The following is a 19,204-nucleotide window of genomic DNA, read 5'->3' on the forward strand; positions in this document are numbered from 1 at the left end:
GTGAAGTCGACACAGGCGCGCTGTCGAAAACCACGGACCACCCAGCGCGCCTTGTAGCGCTCAAGGGTCCCGTCAGGCCGAATCTTATGGCGAAAGACCCACTTGTCGCTGATGACATTAGCGTGCGAGCGCTGAGGAACCAACTGCCAGGTGCGGTTGCGGTGAAGAGCATCGAACTCCTCCTGCATCACAGCGAGCCAGTGAGGATCATGGAGAGTGGCTCGAGCTAACGACGGGAGGGGTGACGGCGCCGAGGTGGATGCCGCAAGGAGGTACTCATCGGCGGAGTACCGGTGACTCGGGCGGTGAATACCGGCTCGAGCACGAGTCAGCATGTGGCGAGGCGGCAAGTCTGGGGGGGGCGACGAGCGAAGATGGTGGGGAAGAGCCCGTCGCGATCGAGTCCACGGAGGGCGCCGGAGAGGGCGCCACGGCCGAGCCCGCGGGTGTCGGCACAGAGCCCATAGCAGCCGAACCTGTGGGCGATGACGTTGCTACCGATGCGGCAGGTGAGGCTGGCGCTGACGTGGCCGCCGATGTGGCGGGTGAGGCGGGCGCCGGGGATGCAGCCCCATCAGCTGAATCAGTGAGGCTGGGCACCGAGTCCTCTGCCGTGGCAGCCGTACGGGTCAGTGAAGAGGCAGCCACGGCCAGGGCATCCGTAAGGCAGGGCAGCAGGCCAAAGCCAGGGGCGGCCCAAGGTGGGCTCGAGGGCGCACACCATGGGAGACCGATGACGAGCCGCCGATTGCCGGTGGCGAGGGCGACGATGAGACGACCAGTGGTACCTGCTGAAACGGAAAAACCCTTTCATCAAAGTAAACTTGTCGGGAAGTGAAGACACGGTGGGAGATGGGGTCCTAGCAGCGGTAGCCTTTGGTGTTAGGAGGGTAGCCCAGAAATATACACGCAATGGAGCGAGGAGCATGTTTATGAAGGGTGGTGGAGGCGATACTGGGAGAGCAAAGACACCCAAAGATGCGAAGGTCGTCATAAGAAGGCGGGCTCCCAAAAAGCAAGTGATGCGGTGCAAATTTTCCGCGAACACGGCATGGCCGGATGTTAATGAGAAGTGATGCGGTGGCGAGGGCGTCCGGCCAGAAACAGGGCGGCACATTAGCATGAAATAATAGTGTGCGGACGCAATCGTTAATTAAGAGTGCGTAAAACCCGTTCGGCGCACCCATTTTGTTGCGAGGTATAAGGGCAAGTGAGACGAAAAATCATTCTATGTGTGGCGAGGAGATTGCGAACTGCAAGGTTATCGAATTCCTTCCCGTTGTCGGTTTGAAGAGCATGAATGGAGAGACGAAACTGCGTAGTGACATAGGAGTAGAAGGCGGTAAGGATGGAGATGACATCGGTTTTCCGCCGCAATGGGAAGGTCCACACATAGTGCGAAGAATCATCAGGAATGACAAGATAATAAATATAGCATGTATTACTCGCAACTGGAGAAGTCCACACATCACTATGAAGTAGTTCAAACGGATACGACGCAACCGAAGAGGGAAGGGAAGACGAGTATGTTTGCCTAGACGACATGCATGACAAGTGTGACTGTCGGTCTTATTACAAGTAAAAGAAAACTCCGAAGAATGTGACGAAAGGTGGCGGGGTTGGGATGTCCCAAGTATATCTGGCCATGGGCCGGGCCTGAAAAAGCCCATGGCAGAAAACTGAGGCCCAGGCCCTACCATCGGGCCTACTTTTCAAGCCCAAGCCCGGCCCATCTAGTAAAAAGCCTTGAAAAGCCCTTAGGGCTTAGGGCTTAGGGCCGGGCCTCTTCCTTAAAATGCCAATATGCCAAGCCCAAGCCCGTCCAGGCCCTGCTGGTGGGCTCAAAACTCAGGCCCAAGCCCGGCCCACGGGCAAGCCCATCGGGCCTAGGCCCTGGATTTTAGGGGCGAGCCTGGGTGGGCCGACAGGGGCGGGCCTGAGATGACCAGGACTAGTCCCAAGCGAGCATGCCAAAGGTCCACAACGGCGGAGAGGCGTTGGTGGAGGCGGGTGGGTGGAACGGGTAGAACTCGTCGGTGCTATCACATCGGTGGAGCACCATCTGGGTACGCGCGTCCTTGACAGAAAAACCACATATGTCAAACTCAATGGTGACGGGATTTTCACGAGTAAAAGAATGAACGAAAACTAAGTTCTTAATAAGATCGGGAGACACAAGTATGTTAGATAGTGACAAAGGTGTGGATGTAGATGGAAAAGAAGCATGGCCTATATGTGTAATGGGAAGTGATGATCCATCACCGACAGTAATACGTGTGGAGGTCTTGACGGGTTGTGAGGTGTGGAGATTACCGGGATGAGAGGACATATGAGCGATGGCTCCGGTGTCCATATACCAATAGCCGCCACCCGTATAGTTGGCTAGAGACGGAGCAGAGTGAAGAGCTGCAAGTAACGCCGGGTCCCATGGAGCGGGAGGAAGGGGAGGCGTCGGGTTGCCATAGTAGCAGCGCCATGCTGCTGCTGCCCGAATGGTGGTGGCGCGGCATACGGCGCTGGAAGCGTGGGATATGGCGCCAGCGGGGCATACGGCGCCTGCGGCGCGGTGTATGGGGCCCAAGAGGCCGGGCGTCGGGGGACGCGGGATGGGGATGATGTACGCATGCACCAGGCCCGTCCAAGGATTCTGGGCGGCGGCCCAGGGCACCGTGGCCTGCTGGGGCTGGCGAGGCATGCCAGCGGTTGCGTTGGCCTTGCGTCCCCGACGCCCACCACAGCGTCGATCGGAGGAGGCCAGCTGGGGCGTCTGCGGCTTGGAGGGGCCCGCGAGCGGCGGCGGGTACTAGTGGTAGGAGGCCTCCGGCAGGGGGAACTGCAGCGCGGGAGGCGCCGGTGAGGGCGACGGCCAGGGGGCGCCTCGAGATGTCCCAGCACAAGGGCGGTGTGGGTAGCCCTAGTTTTGGCCATCTTCATCCGCCGCTCCTCCAAGCGCAAATACGCCACAACCTTGGGAAAGGTCGGCTACGGAATCAAGGTGAGATTCGAAGCAGCTTTGCCGAACTCCTCATTGAGGCCGGCGGTGAGGGTGCCGAGGAGGAGCTCGTCAGAGATGTTGTCGCCAAGGTCACGGAGCTCATCTGCAAGTTTCTTGAGGCGCATGCAAAAATCATCAATGGAGGAGTCAGGTTGGTGGCAGAAAATAAATTCTTGCTGAAGAAAAACGCGACGCTGAAATTGGTTGTCGGTGAAGAGCCTGTTGAGCTTGGTCCAAACAGCGTGGGCGTCATCTCCATCGGCGATCACCGTGTGGAAAAAAATCTTTGGAGATGGTGAGGTAAAACCAACGAATGAGTGTGGCGTCGATGGTCATCCACTCATCATCGCCAAGCATCATACTGGAGTCGACTGAGCCGTCGATGTGATCATGCAGATGATACTCACGAAACACCAAGGAGAAGTATGTTTTCCAGGAGTAGTAGGTGGAGGTGGAGTGAACGAGGCATACGGGAACACGGCGATGGATGTCAAGGTCACGGATGAGGATGGGATCGGGACCGACGAAAGGGTTGGTGGCACCGGAGGCGGAGGAACCGGGCGAGGCCATGGCTGGGAGGCGGAAGGAGGAGCTGCGGCGGCTTGGAGAAGAAGTGGTGGCAGGGAGGGTTTGCGGCGGCGGCGATCTAAGTGCGGCAGCAGCAAGGTGGATGCGGCGGCGGTGACGTAGGTGCGGCGGCGGCAGGGAGGATGCGGCGGCGGCGGCCTGGAGGCGCGGTGCGGCGGCGGCACGGAGGGTGCGGCGGCGGCATGAGCAGAAGGATTTTAGGCAAAGATCAGGTTAGGGAAACTGATATCACACTAGTAGAAAAAGGGGCTTTTGGCCCGCTTGGTAAGGCCCTTTAGTCCCGGTTTTTGAACCGGGACTAAAGGGTCGTTACTAATGCCTCTCCCCTTTAGTCCCGGTTCTTACACGAACCGAGACTAAAGGCCGCGGCCACGTGGAGCTCCACGTGGGACTAACACCAACCGGGACTAAAGGAAATTTTATGATTTTTTTGATTTTTTTTAAAAAAAAAATTGATTTTTTTTTGATTTTCAAATTTCTGAATTATTTTAACCTCTAATCTCTAATCACCACCCCTCATCACTGCTCAATTTATCCTCTAATCTCTAATCACCCCTCATCATTCCAAGTCTGCACTTGTTGTTTTCCTGACAATAGTAAGTTGTCAATCCTATTAACCCTCAGGAATTTAGCTTGAGCATGAAGTGACACATTTCACTGTTTGAGTTTGAAACTATAGTTTTAAAAAACAATAATTATTTAGTAACACTAATATTTCTTGAATAATTAGTTTGACCATTGTTTGACCACAGTTTGACCAGATTTGACCAAAATTAAAAAAATGAAATAATTATTTAGTAACACTAATATTCTAGAATAATTAGTTTGACCACAGTTTGACGACATTTTTTCCTAAAAAAAATTTGAAACTATATTTTTTTCTGTTACTAGTGGCGCACCTAGCAAATGATGCGCCACTAGTAAGTTTGAAATTTTTTCGATTTTGTTCCACTCTAGATCTTAAAAGCCCCGTAACTTTTTTTCTGTTAGGTTTTTGAGGATTTTGAAAATGTTTAACGGGGTTCCCCTTGTTAAATTCGGATGTAACTTTTCGAGTAGATAATTTTTCATATAAAAAACTTTTTAATCCGAGTTCGTATGCAAAAGTTATGCCCATTTTACAAATCCCAAAGAGATTTTGCAAATAAAGTCGAAATTCATATTTGTAAATTTTCCCAACAACTAGACCACATATCACATGGGAAACTTATTTTATTTTATTTTTTTGACATTTCCATCATTTTCTTTTGTTTTCTCTAAAATTGAAAAGGCGGTCAGGGGGTTTGGGCCTAGTTGCAAGGGTATCCCTATTTTCTTTTAAAAAGAGATGGATGCCAAACTAGTCATGGGCGTAGTTAACTGGGGTGAGGGTGTCCAAGTGTATATATGCAAGGAGAGGCTTGATGTATTCTCCACCACATGTTGCCGCAGTACTCCTATTAATAAGATGAATGTTCTAGGAAACGATATAACATGAAATAAATGTCAAGTAACTTATTTAAAAATAAATAAGAAACTGAGCATTTGCAGAAAAGTTGCTGGCCACACACCCGTAGGTGTGATATTGCGGGCAGATGAATCTGAATAGACCAACAAATTGTAGGAACTTATATTAAGTAGATAGAAAACTTTGCACGGAGCAAGGCAAGAATGAGTAATAACAGACGAGTAAGTTGATAGCAAAAGTTAATTATACTGGAGGAGATATCTTAGGATGGTCATTGGCCTATTACGGATGTAGAGGCTAGGAGAAATGTTCTATTTCATTATTAAAAAAGAGAAAAGTGTAACAGCTCCCGGGTGCCCCTACACCCTCATAAACAGTAAATTCGTCAAAAATTGAAACTTTCAGGGATCAAAGATGATGAATGAGTTGAAGTTCTTGCAAAGTTTCAGCAAGAAATAACCTTCATGGAGCCCTCACAAAAAAATCACTGCTCAAAAAGTACATAAACTTTGAACAATGATTTTGTTTTTTTAGATGAGGGTTCCTCGAATGTTATTTTTAGCAAGAACTTTGCAAGATCATCAAAAGTTTGATGTCCCAAATATTCAAATTTCTTTATTTGTTTTGAATTTACTGTTCATAGAGGGTGCAGGGGCACCCGGGTGCTGAAAATCATGTCTCATCTAAAAAAACATCTCAGGACTGAAATGACTATAATCCAACCGCTACTTACCAAGGGCCCAGAAAATGTGAAAATGACAAACAGTTATAGTTAACGATTCATCCAAAGCTTGGTCATTGGGTTGCTTAGAGTCCGTTCAGTTACTCTAAGGCCGTGATGATTTTTGTTGAAATTTGTGCAAGAATGCAGAATTCTAAGTAAAACCACCGCACCTAGCATCCACATAACTCCCACGAGTTAACATCATCTCCGCCACAGAACTAGTGCTCGCCCTGCAGCGCGATTTACCGGCTTCTTAAACGCCACCACCGTGGTCTTTGTCTCCTCGCTGCCAATAACCATGCCGGATAAGCAACGGACGAGGTCCTTGCTGAGGTTGCCATTCTGTTTTTGATCTCCAATATGTGAACCTCCTGAACTGCGTCCCCATGGCCGTCCGGTAGCATGCTCCAGCGAGCTGTGTATGCTGTCCTGACTGGCTGGATATGCTCCCGAAATCTTTACACCACAACAAACAAAAAAGGTAGGACCGATTTTGGCCACTGCTAGGAGTCCTGCATGTGTCTGGATAACTTGGGCGACTACGGAACCAGAACCGTTATGATTTAAAACGCCTAAAAACTAAAAAGTGCATGCGCGCCATCGGGTAGAAATGAGCGGCCGCTCTGTCACTCGCTTGCATGTGTATTACTTTTGTCTGCTAGTGCATGTGAGTGCTGGATTAAATGCGGTCAGACTTTTCACATGTGAAGGGAAAAATAGATCACCTCTGTTCATTTCGGGTTTTCAAATTTTAAAAAGTCATATCTTTCAAACCATGCGTTGAAATTCAGATATGTTTTCACCGTTGAATTCTTCTTGACGAGATTTTTGAAACTGGATCCCACATGGGTATGTTTTGATAAAAAAAATTCGATGCCAACTTTGATGTTATATGGTGCAACTTTAGTACTGTATTGTGTAACTTTAGTACTACATCGTGCAACTTTTTCCAAAACCAATATTTGGAGCTGTATGATTCAACTTCCGATGAGGTTGAAATCTAGCAACCAGGACAACTTTGATGTGTAACTAGTCTACTGCCCCGACCAACTACCTAGTAGTCGATGTGCAACTCTCCTCCCTACTCATGGATGTGTAGTTTTTCACTATTAGCACAACCTACCCCCACCTCCCCCTGCGAGCGATATGTGCAACTTAGTCTGTTGTTCAAGCCAACTGCCTATTAGTCAATGTGCAACTTATTCCCCTCCCTACTTGTGGATATCTATTTTCAGTTGGTGGGGGCAACTAACAGAGTTGCACATAGTCTGCTAGGTAGTTGGCAGGGCAACATACGAAGTTGCACATCTCACAAGCAAGGACAGTTGAATGGTGAAAAATTTGACAGTCATGATGGTAGTGAAAAGTTGAATATTCATGAGGGCAGTGAAAAGTTGCATACAAACAGAGTGTTAAAGTTGCATGTCTCATTAGCATTGGTGGTTTGGCCTGAGTGCTAGTAGGAAAACTACACATCCATGGGATACGAGAGAAAGTTGCATATCACCGTTAGGCACTTGGCCATGGCAGCATTCGAAGTTGCACATCCACTGTTAGGCCGTTGGCCGATGCAGCAAACAGTGAAGCACATCCACATGAAGGGAAAAGTTGCACATCAACTATTATGCAGCTGCTTGAGGCAACATTCAAAGTTACACATCTCCCTGGAAGGAGGTAGTTTGGGATGGAAGTACCATCATTGAAAACTGCACGTCTACGGGTAGGAGAAAAATTGCACATCCTTGTCTGGTAGTTGCATATCGACAACTAGGCAGTTGCACAAAACGGGGACAAAATTGCACACAACAAATTTCATAGAAACATACCCATGCGGGACCTAGTTTCAAAGAGCACGCCGCGGGGGTTCCAGCCGTGAAAACGGATCTTAATTTCGATGCGCGGTTTGAAAGTTATTGTTTTTAAAAATTTTGAAAACCCGAATTAAGTGCGTTCACACCTGTTCAGGTGGGTGCTTTGCAATTATTTTTCCTGTTCACACTTGTTCACTTTACCTAATATGGATTAGGGGGACAAAATTATTTTTTAGCTGGCCACTACGGAGCACTAGCGGGCCAACGGCCACTCGTTAGACGTGTCCTCTAAAACAAGGCCCATGTAGGGTATCGACGACGGTGGCAGATGAGTGGTTGAGATCACTAGGCACTTTAAAAATTGAGATAAATATTTCTGGGGAACGCTGGCGACCTGTACCCAGTGGCGGCGCTGGGGTCTTCTTGGGACTTCCCTGGAATACCCAAGATTTTTGCCTAAAAAAACTACTAGATATAGTATACATATCTGGCCCACGAATGCAGCCCAAAACTCCAGCTTAGCCATGCACGGGACCAGACCCACGTCTGGTTAGGCGCGCGAGCAGTCGAGGTTGCCCCGATTCAATCAATCCCCTTCCCCACTCCCCAGTTCCCTTTCCTAACCTAGCTCTGTGAAGGCGGCCGGCCGCCCGACCCTCTCTTGCCCCTCCGTCGAGGTCTGGCTCCGCCGCTCCGGCGGCCAGGCCGGCCATCTCCAGCCTCTCCGTCACCGGTCGGCCCTCTCCCTCCCCTGCCCTCACCATTCGGCCCTCTCCGATGACTTGAGTAGAGCTTTGCAAAAGAAAGATCAAGATATTGTTAATGCTATGGAGATTGTTGAGCTCACAAAGCTACACTTGCAATGCTTGCGAAAAGAGGAAGGATGGAATGATTTTCTTCAGAATGTCACTTCTTTTTGTGTAAAGCACAAGATCAAAGTTATTGACATGGAGGCTCCTTACTATCCTGCTGGGAGACCAAAAAGAGGGTTCTTTAATGGTGCAAAGAATTACCATCGCTTCAAGGTTGAAATGTTTGTGGGTGTCATTGATAGGCAACTTCAAGAGTTGGATGCAAGATTTGATGAGGTAAACACTGAACTACTTACTTGGATGGCAGCATTCAGTCCACGTGATTCATTCGCTGCTTATGATAAAGAAAAGTTGGTTAGGCTTGCTAGGAAGTTCAATGCTAAATATTTCACAAATGATGAATTGTCAAGACTTCCATGGCAATTAAGTGTGTACATTTCTCATGTGCGTATGGATACAAGGTTTAGCAATTTGAAGAATCTATGTGAGCTTTCAGTTCTGATGGTTGAGACAAGAAAGAATGAACAATATTACATTGTTTACAAACTTCTTAAGTTGGTGCTCATTCTTCCGGTAGCCATTGCTAGCGTTGAGAGGGTATTTTCCTTAGTGAAATACGTGAAGAATACACTAGGAAATAAAATAGGTGATGAATATTTGAACAATTGCTTGGTTACATTCGTTGAGAGAGAATTTTTCAAGCAAGTGAAAGATGAGGATGTCATCAATTTCTTTCAAAAAGGGGATCGTAAAGTTATATTGTAATTTCCTTTGTTGTTTGTAATCTTTCTTACTTGTTAGAGATATTGCCACAATGATATTTTGCTACTATTATCAATGTATGGTCATTGAGTCATCGATGTTGCCTTCTTACTATACATTTATCGTTCTATTATATTGCTTTCGCAAGTTTTTTTTACAAGAATACCCAGTAACAATTTCCTGGCACCGCCACTGCCTGTACCCCGCCATGTAGGCTCAAAAGGAAAACGCCGTTGCCGTTGAAGATGCCCATCCGTGAGTAGGTTGCCTGGCCGTTAGCAACCACATTGATCCAGATTATTTTAACATGTAATTCTCTATCCTACCCTTTTTAAGTAAGGGGTAAGTTTTAATCCGCACCATTGGTTTGCCTAGAAAATTTAATTTTTTAAAAAAGAGGACGTACCGAAACAAAACTCAGAAGACCTAACTATTCCAACTTCTCAAAGTGCACCATAGGATACGCATGCACATATTGGTGTCCAAAGCAGAGTGTATCCTCTCGCAAAAGGAAAACAGTTTATATCCAAATGAAACTAATTTTCTTGCTGAGATGGTGGAAAATTATAGAACCATGTGTAGTTTTTTTGTGGAAAATCAATTTTTACGGAGGAAACATGTGCATATAACATCATGGAGATAGACTAGAAATACTCGTGTTTTTATCTGAGAGCTCACACTTACAAACAAACTCTAAAGATTAGCATGCCCCTTCACTTTGTTTCTTTCTTTGGGTAAGTTTGAGTACGTTGTTGCCCCGACAAACTTGTTTTCTCCGTCTTGCAGAAACTTAGCACTATTCCCGGAGTCCTAAAACTAGTGGATTATCATTTGATTTTATCATACTCAGCTTCGTGTTCCCAGTGCATCCCACTTTTGCAGCAAACACTCAACATGCTTTTGGGTCAAACTTGCAATTTTTTGGGTTTCACCTAAAAGCATGTGCATCCCACTTATTTTACTACAACAGTGCCGCTCAGTCATCATCCTCCACGAGTGCAGCTAAGCTAATACCTCAATTATGTAGGAGTATCTATCTATAACAAATATTGGTGTTGATATACCACGGAGTAATATTGGGTTTTATGTAACGGAGGTACAAACAGTGATTCAGGATTCAGTGGTGTGGCAGCACTCACCTAGCTATTGTCATATTATTTATGGTGTAACTATGTGAAATTGTAGGAAGATACATGCAATGAGCGCTGAGTTATTTCCTTCATCTGCCTTAAGTTTGAAAAAGACGAGAAAATAGATTCCATATGAATCTTCTTATATTATGGATTGCTCTTTTTTCATAGTAGATGCACATTATTTTTATGTGTGTGTTTTTATTGGAAGGCACAAAGGGGCAATGTTATTGTGGAGGTGCTATGGAGCGAAAACACTTGCAAAAACTTGATGTAATGTGACACAGGTGGTGTGAGGCAAGATTCAAGTCTTACCGCTGAAGTTGCTCAATCCCATAGCATCGGTCATCTACATGAGAGTTCTAATATCCCTTTGGTTCAAACACAAACACTGACAAATGTGAAACAGAACAGTGGAGCTTGAGTGTACAAAGAAACAAAGTTTTTTTTTCTAGTGACCTTACAAAAAAGGACTCGCTGAACTACTCCCCGAACTGCTGGCCCGCATGACCTGCCCTTGTTCGTTGTGCACTGCTTGTGTGTTCCCGAACTCTGCGAGGGTGCGAGACCCGAGTGTCCAGGCAAGCACCAAGGGGCCATCGCTGTGAAGCCTCTGCTGGCAGGAAACTTGACCCAACCCAGTCTACAGATACACCCAAAAGGATTGCGAGAGGGGAGAGGAGCTTGTAGTGCTTGCTGTTAAGGAGGGAGATGCTGATCTTACCTCGTGTGCCACTGCAGCAAAGACGAGAGCATTCTTGAACAGGGTAGCGTTCATTCAGTTTGTGGAACCAACGAGGTAGTTCTTCTGGCAATATCAGTTTCTCCATCTTTGTATTCATGCCGGTCGTGGCGGAACAGGCTCATCATGTTGAGAAGTTTTGCTCGTGCTACTTTGTTAGCTACTGAGCTTATGTTCCCAATGCGTCTCATTTCTACTACAGTAAAGGTGCCACCAACATCACGAAGTTAGGCAAGAGTTCTTCTTTACATCCAACCAAGCAGTAACAGGTATATAGCTGAGATGACCGACTTTCCAATTGTAATTTCAAGTGCTGATCTGACATATGCGGCCTACTGTGTTGGTGCAAAGAGTGACTCGAACTTCGGAAGTATGCCATCATGCAACTAGTATTTATCACGCGACTATGATATTGTACTGTGGCATGTAATAAAAATGCCGACTTTGTTCCTTTAAGAATGAGTACTACTCTGAATTAATAAAATGACTTTGGCCCGGCCATGGAGTGGGGTGGCCGCCCCAGGCCCTCGAAAACCAAGGGGGTTCAGCACCAGATGTGTGTGTGTGTGTGTGTAAAAATAAAAGATGTGTGGGCGCCCGCGTGTGTTTGTGCTGTCTACTGGGCAAGACCCAAAGACACGCATGATATAATGATGCACCAACGGGTTAATTTCATCGAACATTTGCTTGAGAGAAAGAAGGAAGATATGTTAGCCGAGGCCGGAGGGATTCGTATGTTTCCGTCCAGATTAATCACAACACTATATATTCATGGTTAGCTTAGCTGCGATCAATCAACTAATTGCAGACTACATAGATGCCTCTTTAAACTAACTGCATATGGCCATGTGATAAGATTAATGGAACATCTTGTGCTAATCTTTTTATGTGACTATGTTTAGAAATTGAGGTGATTATTCAAGCTAAGTTCAATTAAAACTGTACTCTAGATTTATTAATTTTGAGTTTTTGACCGCGTGGTGTCATCTTTGGTGGCGCCCTGGGAAGATGGTACCACTCGCCATTTGGTTGGCCCTCTCGCCATCAACGTTATTGATACTTAAAATGTAAATGCTATCTTGACAAAACAGAGCTTTGAAGCTGAAACATGTACTAGCTTTCCCATTTTACTTCAAGAACCAATGTGCTCTGTTCTGTCTGCCTATTTATTGTAAAATCAAAATTTATTTCGGACTAGATGGTCATAAGAATCTACTTTTAATCACTCTAGGTCGGTCTCTGTATACTTGTTTCACAGGAACTGACACCGGCCGAGCCCCTTTTGAATCTTGTCTGATGCTTCCTGATTCAGCTGGATGTCATGGCTGGCAGTACTTGCTGCTAGTAACGTGTTCCTTTTCTGTCCTAGGATGAGGACAATTGTCAGATGAACAATCAGCTCATCTATTTCTCTTATGTGTTTGTCACCCTGTGATTGTTTTTTTGTGTGTGGAAAACCCTGTGATTGATGTGCAGTCTTTTTAGAAGTTTCAGTTCCAATACATACATGTCAAAATATGTTAGGTGGTCAACTAGAGAACAAGTGATCCGATGCCGGATCCTAAGTTTAACGAACGCAGTGCTGCTGGTATGTGGTATCATAATTTTCAGACTTTGCCTGCAGAGCTCTGATGCAAAGGGGTGTCGTTTGATGTTCTCTTTCTTGTACAGCATAAAGCCATTGTATTTATGCGGTTTGCAAAAGGCTTGGACTGAAGAGTGCTGACGAACGAGCAGAGTGTTCCCACCTCCAGACCCTGAAGCCTCTGCCGCCACACGGAGGAGGCCACCAGATCTCTGTCATCCGGTTTTCATGGGGCCTCTTCGCCAGCCATCGTACGCTCTACACCATCTCAGCATGATTGAGAGGACAAGGCAAAGCCGGAGGCAGCCACGTAATGTTCGTGCTTGCCCACGGGCCACGGCTGAGCACAAAAGGTCACCAAGTGTGGATGCTGCCACTCTACCGGCCTGTCACTGATTGGCACATGCTTCTATCTTTGTTCCTACTGTCCTCGCATCTATTTTTATCACTGATTGCATATATGTCACCTGTTCAATGGAATGCCGCAGCCACGGGCTACGGATTCTTTCACTGGCTCTGGAGCCCAGAATTCCTATCATGCACACACTACGGCTAACATATGATTGATGAGGCTAGTTTTTATTGAGCCTTGACACTACCTGTTTGTGGGCGTTAGCTTGAAAGCCTTGATCCCACAGCTTGGTGTAGTGGCCGTTCTGCCTGGTAGGGGAGCGACTCTTACTTGAGCTTGTTGAAAACTTGGTTCGCCCGGTAAGCCACCTTCTTCATGTACATCAACCCTAACTAGGATGTCCCAGACGCTCCTTCCCTCATGGAAATCTTGTCTTGCCACCAAAACATTCCTGTCACCTGCCTTCCTTTGTTTCACTTTTGCAAGTACTTTCTTTCAAGTTCAACTGGTATTTCTGGTGCATCCCACTTCTACGCTCATAGTACAAATGCTAAATCTCTTCATGGGCGACCATACTTTTTGTCTTGCGGTTCTGTGTTAATTTGCCCTAGAGTCACGGAAAGATGAATGCCAAGCTAGCCATGAACATAGTGAGATGAAGGGTGTAGAAGTATATATACACACACACACAGGGAGACGCTCCTATAATGTAAGGACTCAATCATCTATTGCGGTAACATTTATGATGTGAAGATACTCCTAAATGCAATGACCTGAAATTTATATAAACTTACTTTCATTTCTATGTTTAAAAGAACAACAAAACTAGATAATACCCCGTTTGTTGCTGCGGAATATGTAAAATATAAACTTAAAAAAATATGCGTATTCAAGGTAAAATGGAAGAGAAGTGTTTCAAATTTATTATCTGTTGTTCCATAGGAAAAAAGCTTGTGTAAATATAGATTTTATTTAAAAAAGTACCCAAGTCATCTTGCCAAGATTAGAAGTTCTTTTCAATTGTTTGGATTGCTTACCACATGTGTCACGTGGTGTTGCCAAGATTAGAAGTTGATTCTGTACAGCCAGTCTTGTTGTTCCTTTTAGATGTATACCAAATTATTACTGAATGAAGAGTGCAGACCTCATGCGTACCATTTTAGTCTAAATAGCTCATGTGTTTTGTGAGACAAACATAAAGCATATACTCTCTTTGTAAAGTAATATAAGATCTTTTAGATCATTAAAGCCTCCTTTAAACTAATATAATATCTTTTAGATCACTACTTAGTATATTGCATGTCCACTTGGCCATATATGGAACAGAATACTCATTGCCCTATCACCAGAAGGTGTCATATTCCTTTCTATTGCAACAAATCTGCACAGTAAAACATATAGATACAGGTGAATAGGAGATGCGGGATCAGGATAAAAAAGGTGCATCAGTGCCCATGGCCATTTTTCTTGTTTTTCTCTATCGTAACATGTACTTCTGTGTTGGTGTGCCTTTTGCAGCCGGCCACACAAGGCATCTGGTACAAATTTAGGGCAGCCCCTGGCGGTGCTCCTAGATGCCATCACTGTGGAGGTCAAGATAGTTGGCGGTAACTCGCTGCAAGGCTGAAGCAAGTTGGAGATGGAGGTGATTGACTTGAGATCGTTCAGGGTGCAGCTGCAGCCGTGCAAGCTCGTCCTCGCCAGCGTCCGCGACAGGTCCTCCAAGGACAGCGACCGCAGGTTCATCAACGTGCACCGCCGCCGCACCGACCTGGGACCCAACCACGGCTCCGCACCCCGACTATTTCTCCTCATCGGCGCCGCCGCCCCGCCCGAAGCACACGAAGAGGACCCCGCCCCTCCAAGTTGTCGTTGTCAACCAAGGCCCGCCCTACACAGCATCGACTTCAAGGCCGGAAAGAATCCCTGTCGGAGAGAATCCCCACGTTGCTACATGAGTATCCTCCCAGGCCGGAAAGAAAGGCATCTCCGGGTTCCAATGGTTGGTACGATTTCCGTGAACTAACCAGAGGTACCTTCTCTATAAGGGAGACTGAGAAGGGAGAGGAGGAGCAGGGCACCACGGACGCCACCTCACCGACACACGCATCACATCAGCAAGGGGAACACCAGGCAGAAGGAGAGATTTTTAGTGGCTTTTCCTGGATGCGGGTGTGAACCGTGAAGGGGGAGAGGAGAAGACGTGTGAGGCTGCAAGCGCAATTCAAGTGGCAGTCTTGCGAGGCGTTGTGTAGTATATTTAAAAGGTGCAGACGACTCCTCAGTGACCATATGTTCATTTCACATTATTACTTTGCACTTAATTTCTTCCTCTGTGGTAGAGAAAGTGACCAGCGGAGAAGTAGATGAATAGTTTCTTTAGACAAAGAAAGAAGATGAATAGGAACGTGTGGAAAACTAATTAGATGGGCCGAGAGCATATACATGAAGGTCATGTCGGCACTTGCAGTCCATTTGTTTAGCCAGGCAACGAAGGAAATTTAACATGGAGATGAAACAAAAAGTTGAATGTAATGTACTAAATACTTATGATGTGGCTGTTTTACACATGGGACCTACTTGATGATGTGGATGGGCTGCATGATGAGAGAATACGGAAAAGTGGGGAGCAACTTCTTAATAATGATAGATGTGTGCATAATAAAAGAAGTTGGCCACCCACTGATATCTAAGATGATCTCCGAGACTTCGACACATAAATATTTCAACATTTTATATTTAACTGTTTTTTCAGCACACTGCACAAAACAAGAAAAGTACAATCTATGTCTCTTATCAAGTACAGTACATCCAGCTTTCTCCATCCTCAAAGGATCATCTTCGAAATTTTAGTGTACACATATATTGTTGAGCTCAATAGAGATCATGGGTGCAAAGAAAAACTTCAAACAAAATTACACATCCAACAACAAAGGTCACAAGATCTAACAAGGAGTTCCATTTGACACCTGAATGAATCCCTCGGAAAACTAATTCCAATCATAACATTGACAACATGGTACCACTACAGAGAATGCTTTAGGATAAATGTCGACCAGAAGTTTGGCTCCCCTCCCCCCCCCCACCCCCACACCACAGACACATCATCTCCGCCAAGGCGACTTGGGTGTAATCCTAGCCGCCGCCACTGCACTCCTTCCTCCCCCCTCTGCCCCCTTCACTGCTGCCAGAGGTGCGCTCTCACGCACGCGCCTGACGTCGATAAAGGTGGCAGCGGGGATATGGCGGCTCCACGACGTGTGGAGGGCCTTGGCAATCTGGGGTGGCAGTCCCGGGCAGAGAGTGCGGGGTAGACCTTGCGGCGGGTCACTCCTGCTAGTGTTGGGAAGGCCCCTTTCTCGGGCACGCGGGCGAAGAGGAGACAGCAGCCCTCGGTCACCGGTGTGCAACCATTCCTGCAGAACCACCACGACATCCACCAGGTAATGGGGCCAGCGGCGCTCAAACACGCCAGATCTAGCCCGGGGGTGACCCCAAGAACGGGGGCAGGGGCAGCATGCTCAGGCCGAGCAGAGGAGCCACATCCCCTTGTTGTCCTCCCGCTGGTCAAGAGAAGGACCACCGCCCGCCACCAACACAGATCTGGAAGGGAGGCCACCATGGCGGCCAGGCGAGCAGCTGGATCTTAGGCCACCGAGAAGCACGGCTAGGACGGCGGCCGTCATGGCCGACGCCACAGAGGCCAAATCCAGTGCCGAGCACCACGCCAGGAGAGGTTGTCGGGGAGGAGGGTCGCCGTCGGGAGGAGAGATGGGGCATGCAGCCGCACAGGGGAGCACGCAGGGACGCCCCCCCGCCGCCAACAACTGCACGGGCGAAGCCCGGGACGGCCGCCGCCGACGGCGGAGGGAGGAGGAAGGTGGCGGGGGTTGCCTTGCGCCGGAGCTAGGGGTTCGCCCCCGTGTCGCCCGGGAGCGGACGACGCGGGGGGAGGGGATTACTCTAACATCTCTATACTCTATACATATTATTTAGCTACGGATAACATACAACACCCAAGTATATATGAGACGGCCATCGTACCCTTTTTCCTAAATGTCTGTCCCTTTTTTCTCTAGTTCCCAATATTCAAAATAATTATAGAAAATAGCACAACTCATCCATAAATAACATAAAAATATCCGAGATACCACATGTTCACAAGTTTTTTGAATTAGTCGAATCCAAATTAAACGTACTCGAGTTGGAATCTGCATATTTCGTCCCACGCATAATTCCCCTTGGGCTTCATTCAACAATGTATGAGCGTAAATGTTTTGCTAAAAGGTCGAGCCTCCCCGCCTCATGCCTACAAACTCTGTAGGTATGACGTTCCATGTATCACACATCAACTCATCCTCGATCATCGAGTACCATGTCATCGTGCTTACTCCAGAAAACAACAAGAAGTTCAACAAAAATCCTTAATGGCAATTTGATTGGACACCTCTCTGCAAAGGGATCCTGGGTGGACAGCAACATCATGCAAGGTGGGCAGGTGCACAGGTGGGGGCTGCAGACATGATGGTTGGTGGTGGCCGGAGAGGTACAACGGCGGTGGCGGACAAGCAGGGTGTGGATGCAAAGCAAATGGGGAGCAAAGTGAAAGAAAAGTGGATCGAGAGGGGGAATTGAGTGGGCCGGGGGTGTCAGACTCCTACATGGTGGCGGTACGGACTCCGCAAAGCCCCTCACCCTCCTAGTTTGATTCCGTTTTGCAGGAAAACAGATAGCTGGATCATAGTACATAGTATCATAGATATGACCTTATTAGTTGTCATGCGTGGCACATAGTATTATAGAATTATTATAAGACGGTATATATTTATGTTATTTTAACCTTCTCTCTGTTTTTTAATTGTCCGTCATATCAGCGTGTTTTTTAGTCCCAAGTGCATGATGCCGACTAAGATACAACCATTATGACCAGCCTGAGCACTGAGCATGATTGATAGCGTCATATAATACCTGGGAGCACAGCCTGCGCCTCCGCTTCCTCAATATTACCATTTGATTTGACTCGGCAGGACAGCAAGAAAAACGGACGGCCTCTATATGATCCCTAGAAATGTCACCAGCCATACTGATTTGTCTCGCGCTCCTTCCATAGGTTCCGGATCGTGTATAGTATCATGCTACCTCCTTGTCGCCTTGTCTCCTTAGGAGACCTGGAGATCATCTTGTCCAACAAATCCGAACCCCTCGAACCCTAAGCGAGGTCGATCGTGATGGCTTCACACATCCATGCTATCACATGGTCCCACACGAAGTGGAATAAGGGTAGTGTTTGCATATGTGCACGGTCGTTTTCGAGGCCTCGGGGCATAGCTAGCAGGTAGAGGTAGGGCCATGTGTCCATCCGCGAATGGACAACATGTCGACCGTCAGGATTCTCTTGTGGAGCACGAGCTACGCGAACGTGTGCACGTGCATTTGCAGTTCTACAGGAGCACATCCCCTTATTTTGATGGCTCGATGGGCCGTACGGCGATCTGTCCAGCTCCTCCAGCATGTCGATCACTGCCTCCACATAGTCAAGTTCTATCTGAACAATGTGCAGTCCCATGCTTTGGAGCATCTCTACTGCCTTTCTAGCAGCATACAACTCAGCCCAGAAGTGGGTCTGCAACCAGATGGAAACTGAAACGTTTTTGCCGCGACGAACCTCACCTCCCACCTGAGAAACAAGAATAGCCCTCGTACCACCCTGGGGTGGTAATGTTCTTGATGCACATTTACCCATTCATCATCAAGACGATGAACCTAGAAGGCATTCCTTTGCAAAACTTCTTACATGTACATAGTAAAAAAAAAACTTTTTGCACGCATACAACTTTTGGTCATCTATGTTTCCAGAAATTTTCAGGATTTTCTTTTTACCTTTTCCAGTTACTATATTTTTTTGCAATTCAGGTGCATCAGCACCCGAGAGCCACACGTTCTCGTCCGTGATAACATACAACATCTAAATATATGTATGCAACATAGTGCACATTATTTAGGTAGCACCATAATTTACCAATATTTAATCCTCTTAAATCATTCGTACAAGTTTGCAACACGCATCAAACAATTTTTAGTAGTCAAGTTGGCAGTAGGTAAAAAACCACACAAGTTTCATGAACTTGGCCGGCAAAACAAGTGCTATTCCTACACAGAAAAGGGTTTTTAATTCATTCTTAATGGAAGCCCTACTCATGTTTTTCTAACGTAAGGGTTGAAGGAAATAACCACACATTTTCATTACATACCAACT

General features: G+C 46.8%; 1 protein-coding gene across 1 annotated transcript; it reads left to right on the forward strand.

The window, feature by feature from the left end:
- The first annotated feature begins 14,587 nt into the window (after positions 1-14,587).
- On the forward strand, positions 14,588-14,974 carry LOC109777102 (uncharacterized). The gene has a single exon (XM_020335753.1). The coding sequence runs from the start codon at positions 14,588-14,590 to the stop codon at positions 14,972-14,974; it is 387 nt and encodes a 128-aa protein (XP_020191342.1).
- The last annotated feature ends 4,230 nt before the right edge of the window (positions 14,975-19,204 follow it).

Source organism: Aegilops tauschii, chromosome 5, assembly GCF_002575655.3.
Source record: "Aegilops tauschii subsp. strangulata cultivar AL8/78 chromosome 5, Aet v6.0, whole genome shotgun sequence".
Taxonomy (NCBI): Eukaryota; Viridiplantae; Streptophyta; class Magnoliopsida; order Poales; family Poaceae; genus Aegilops; species Aegilops tauschii.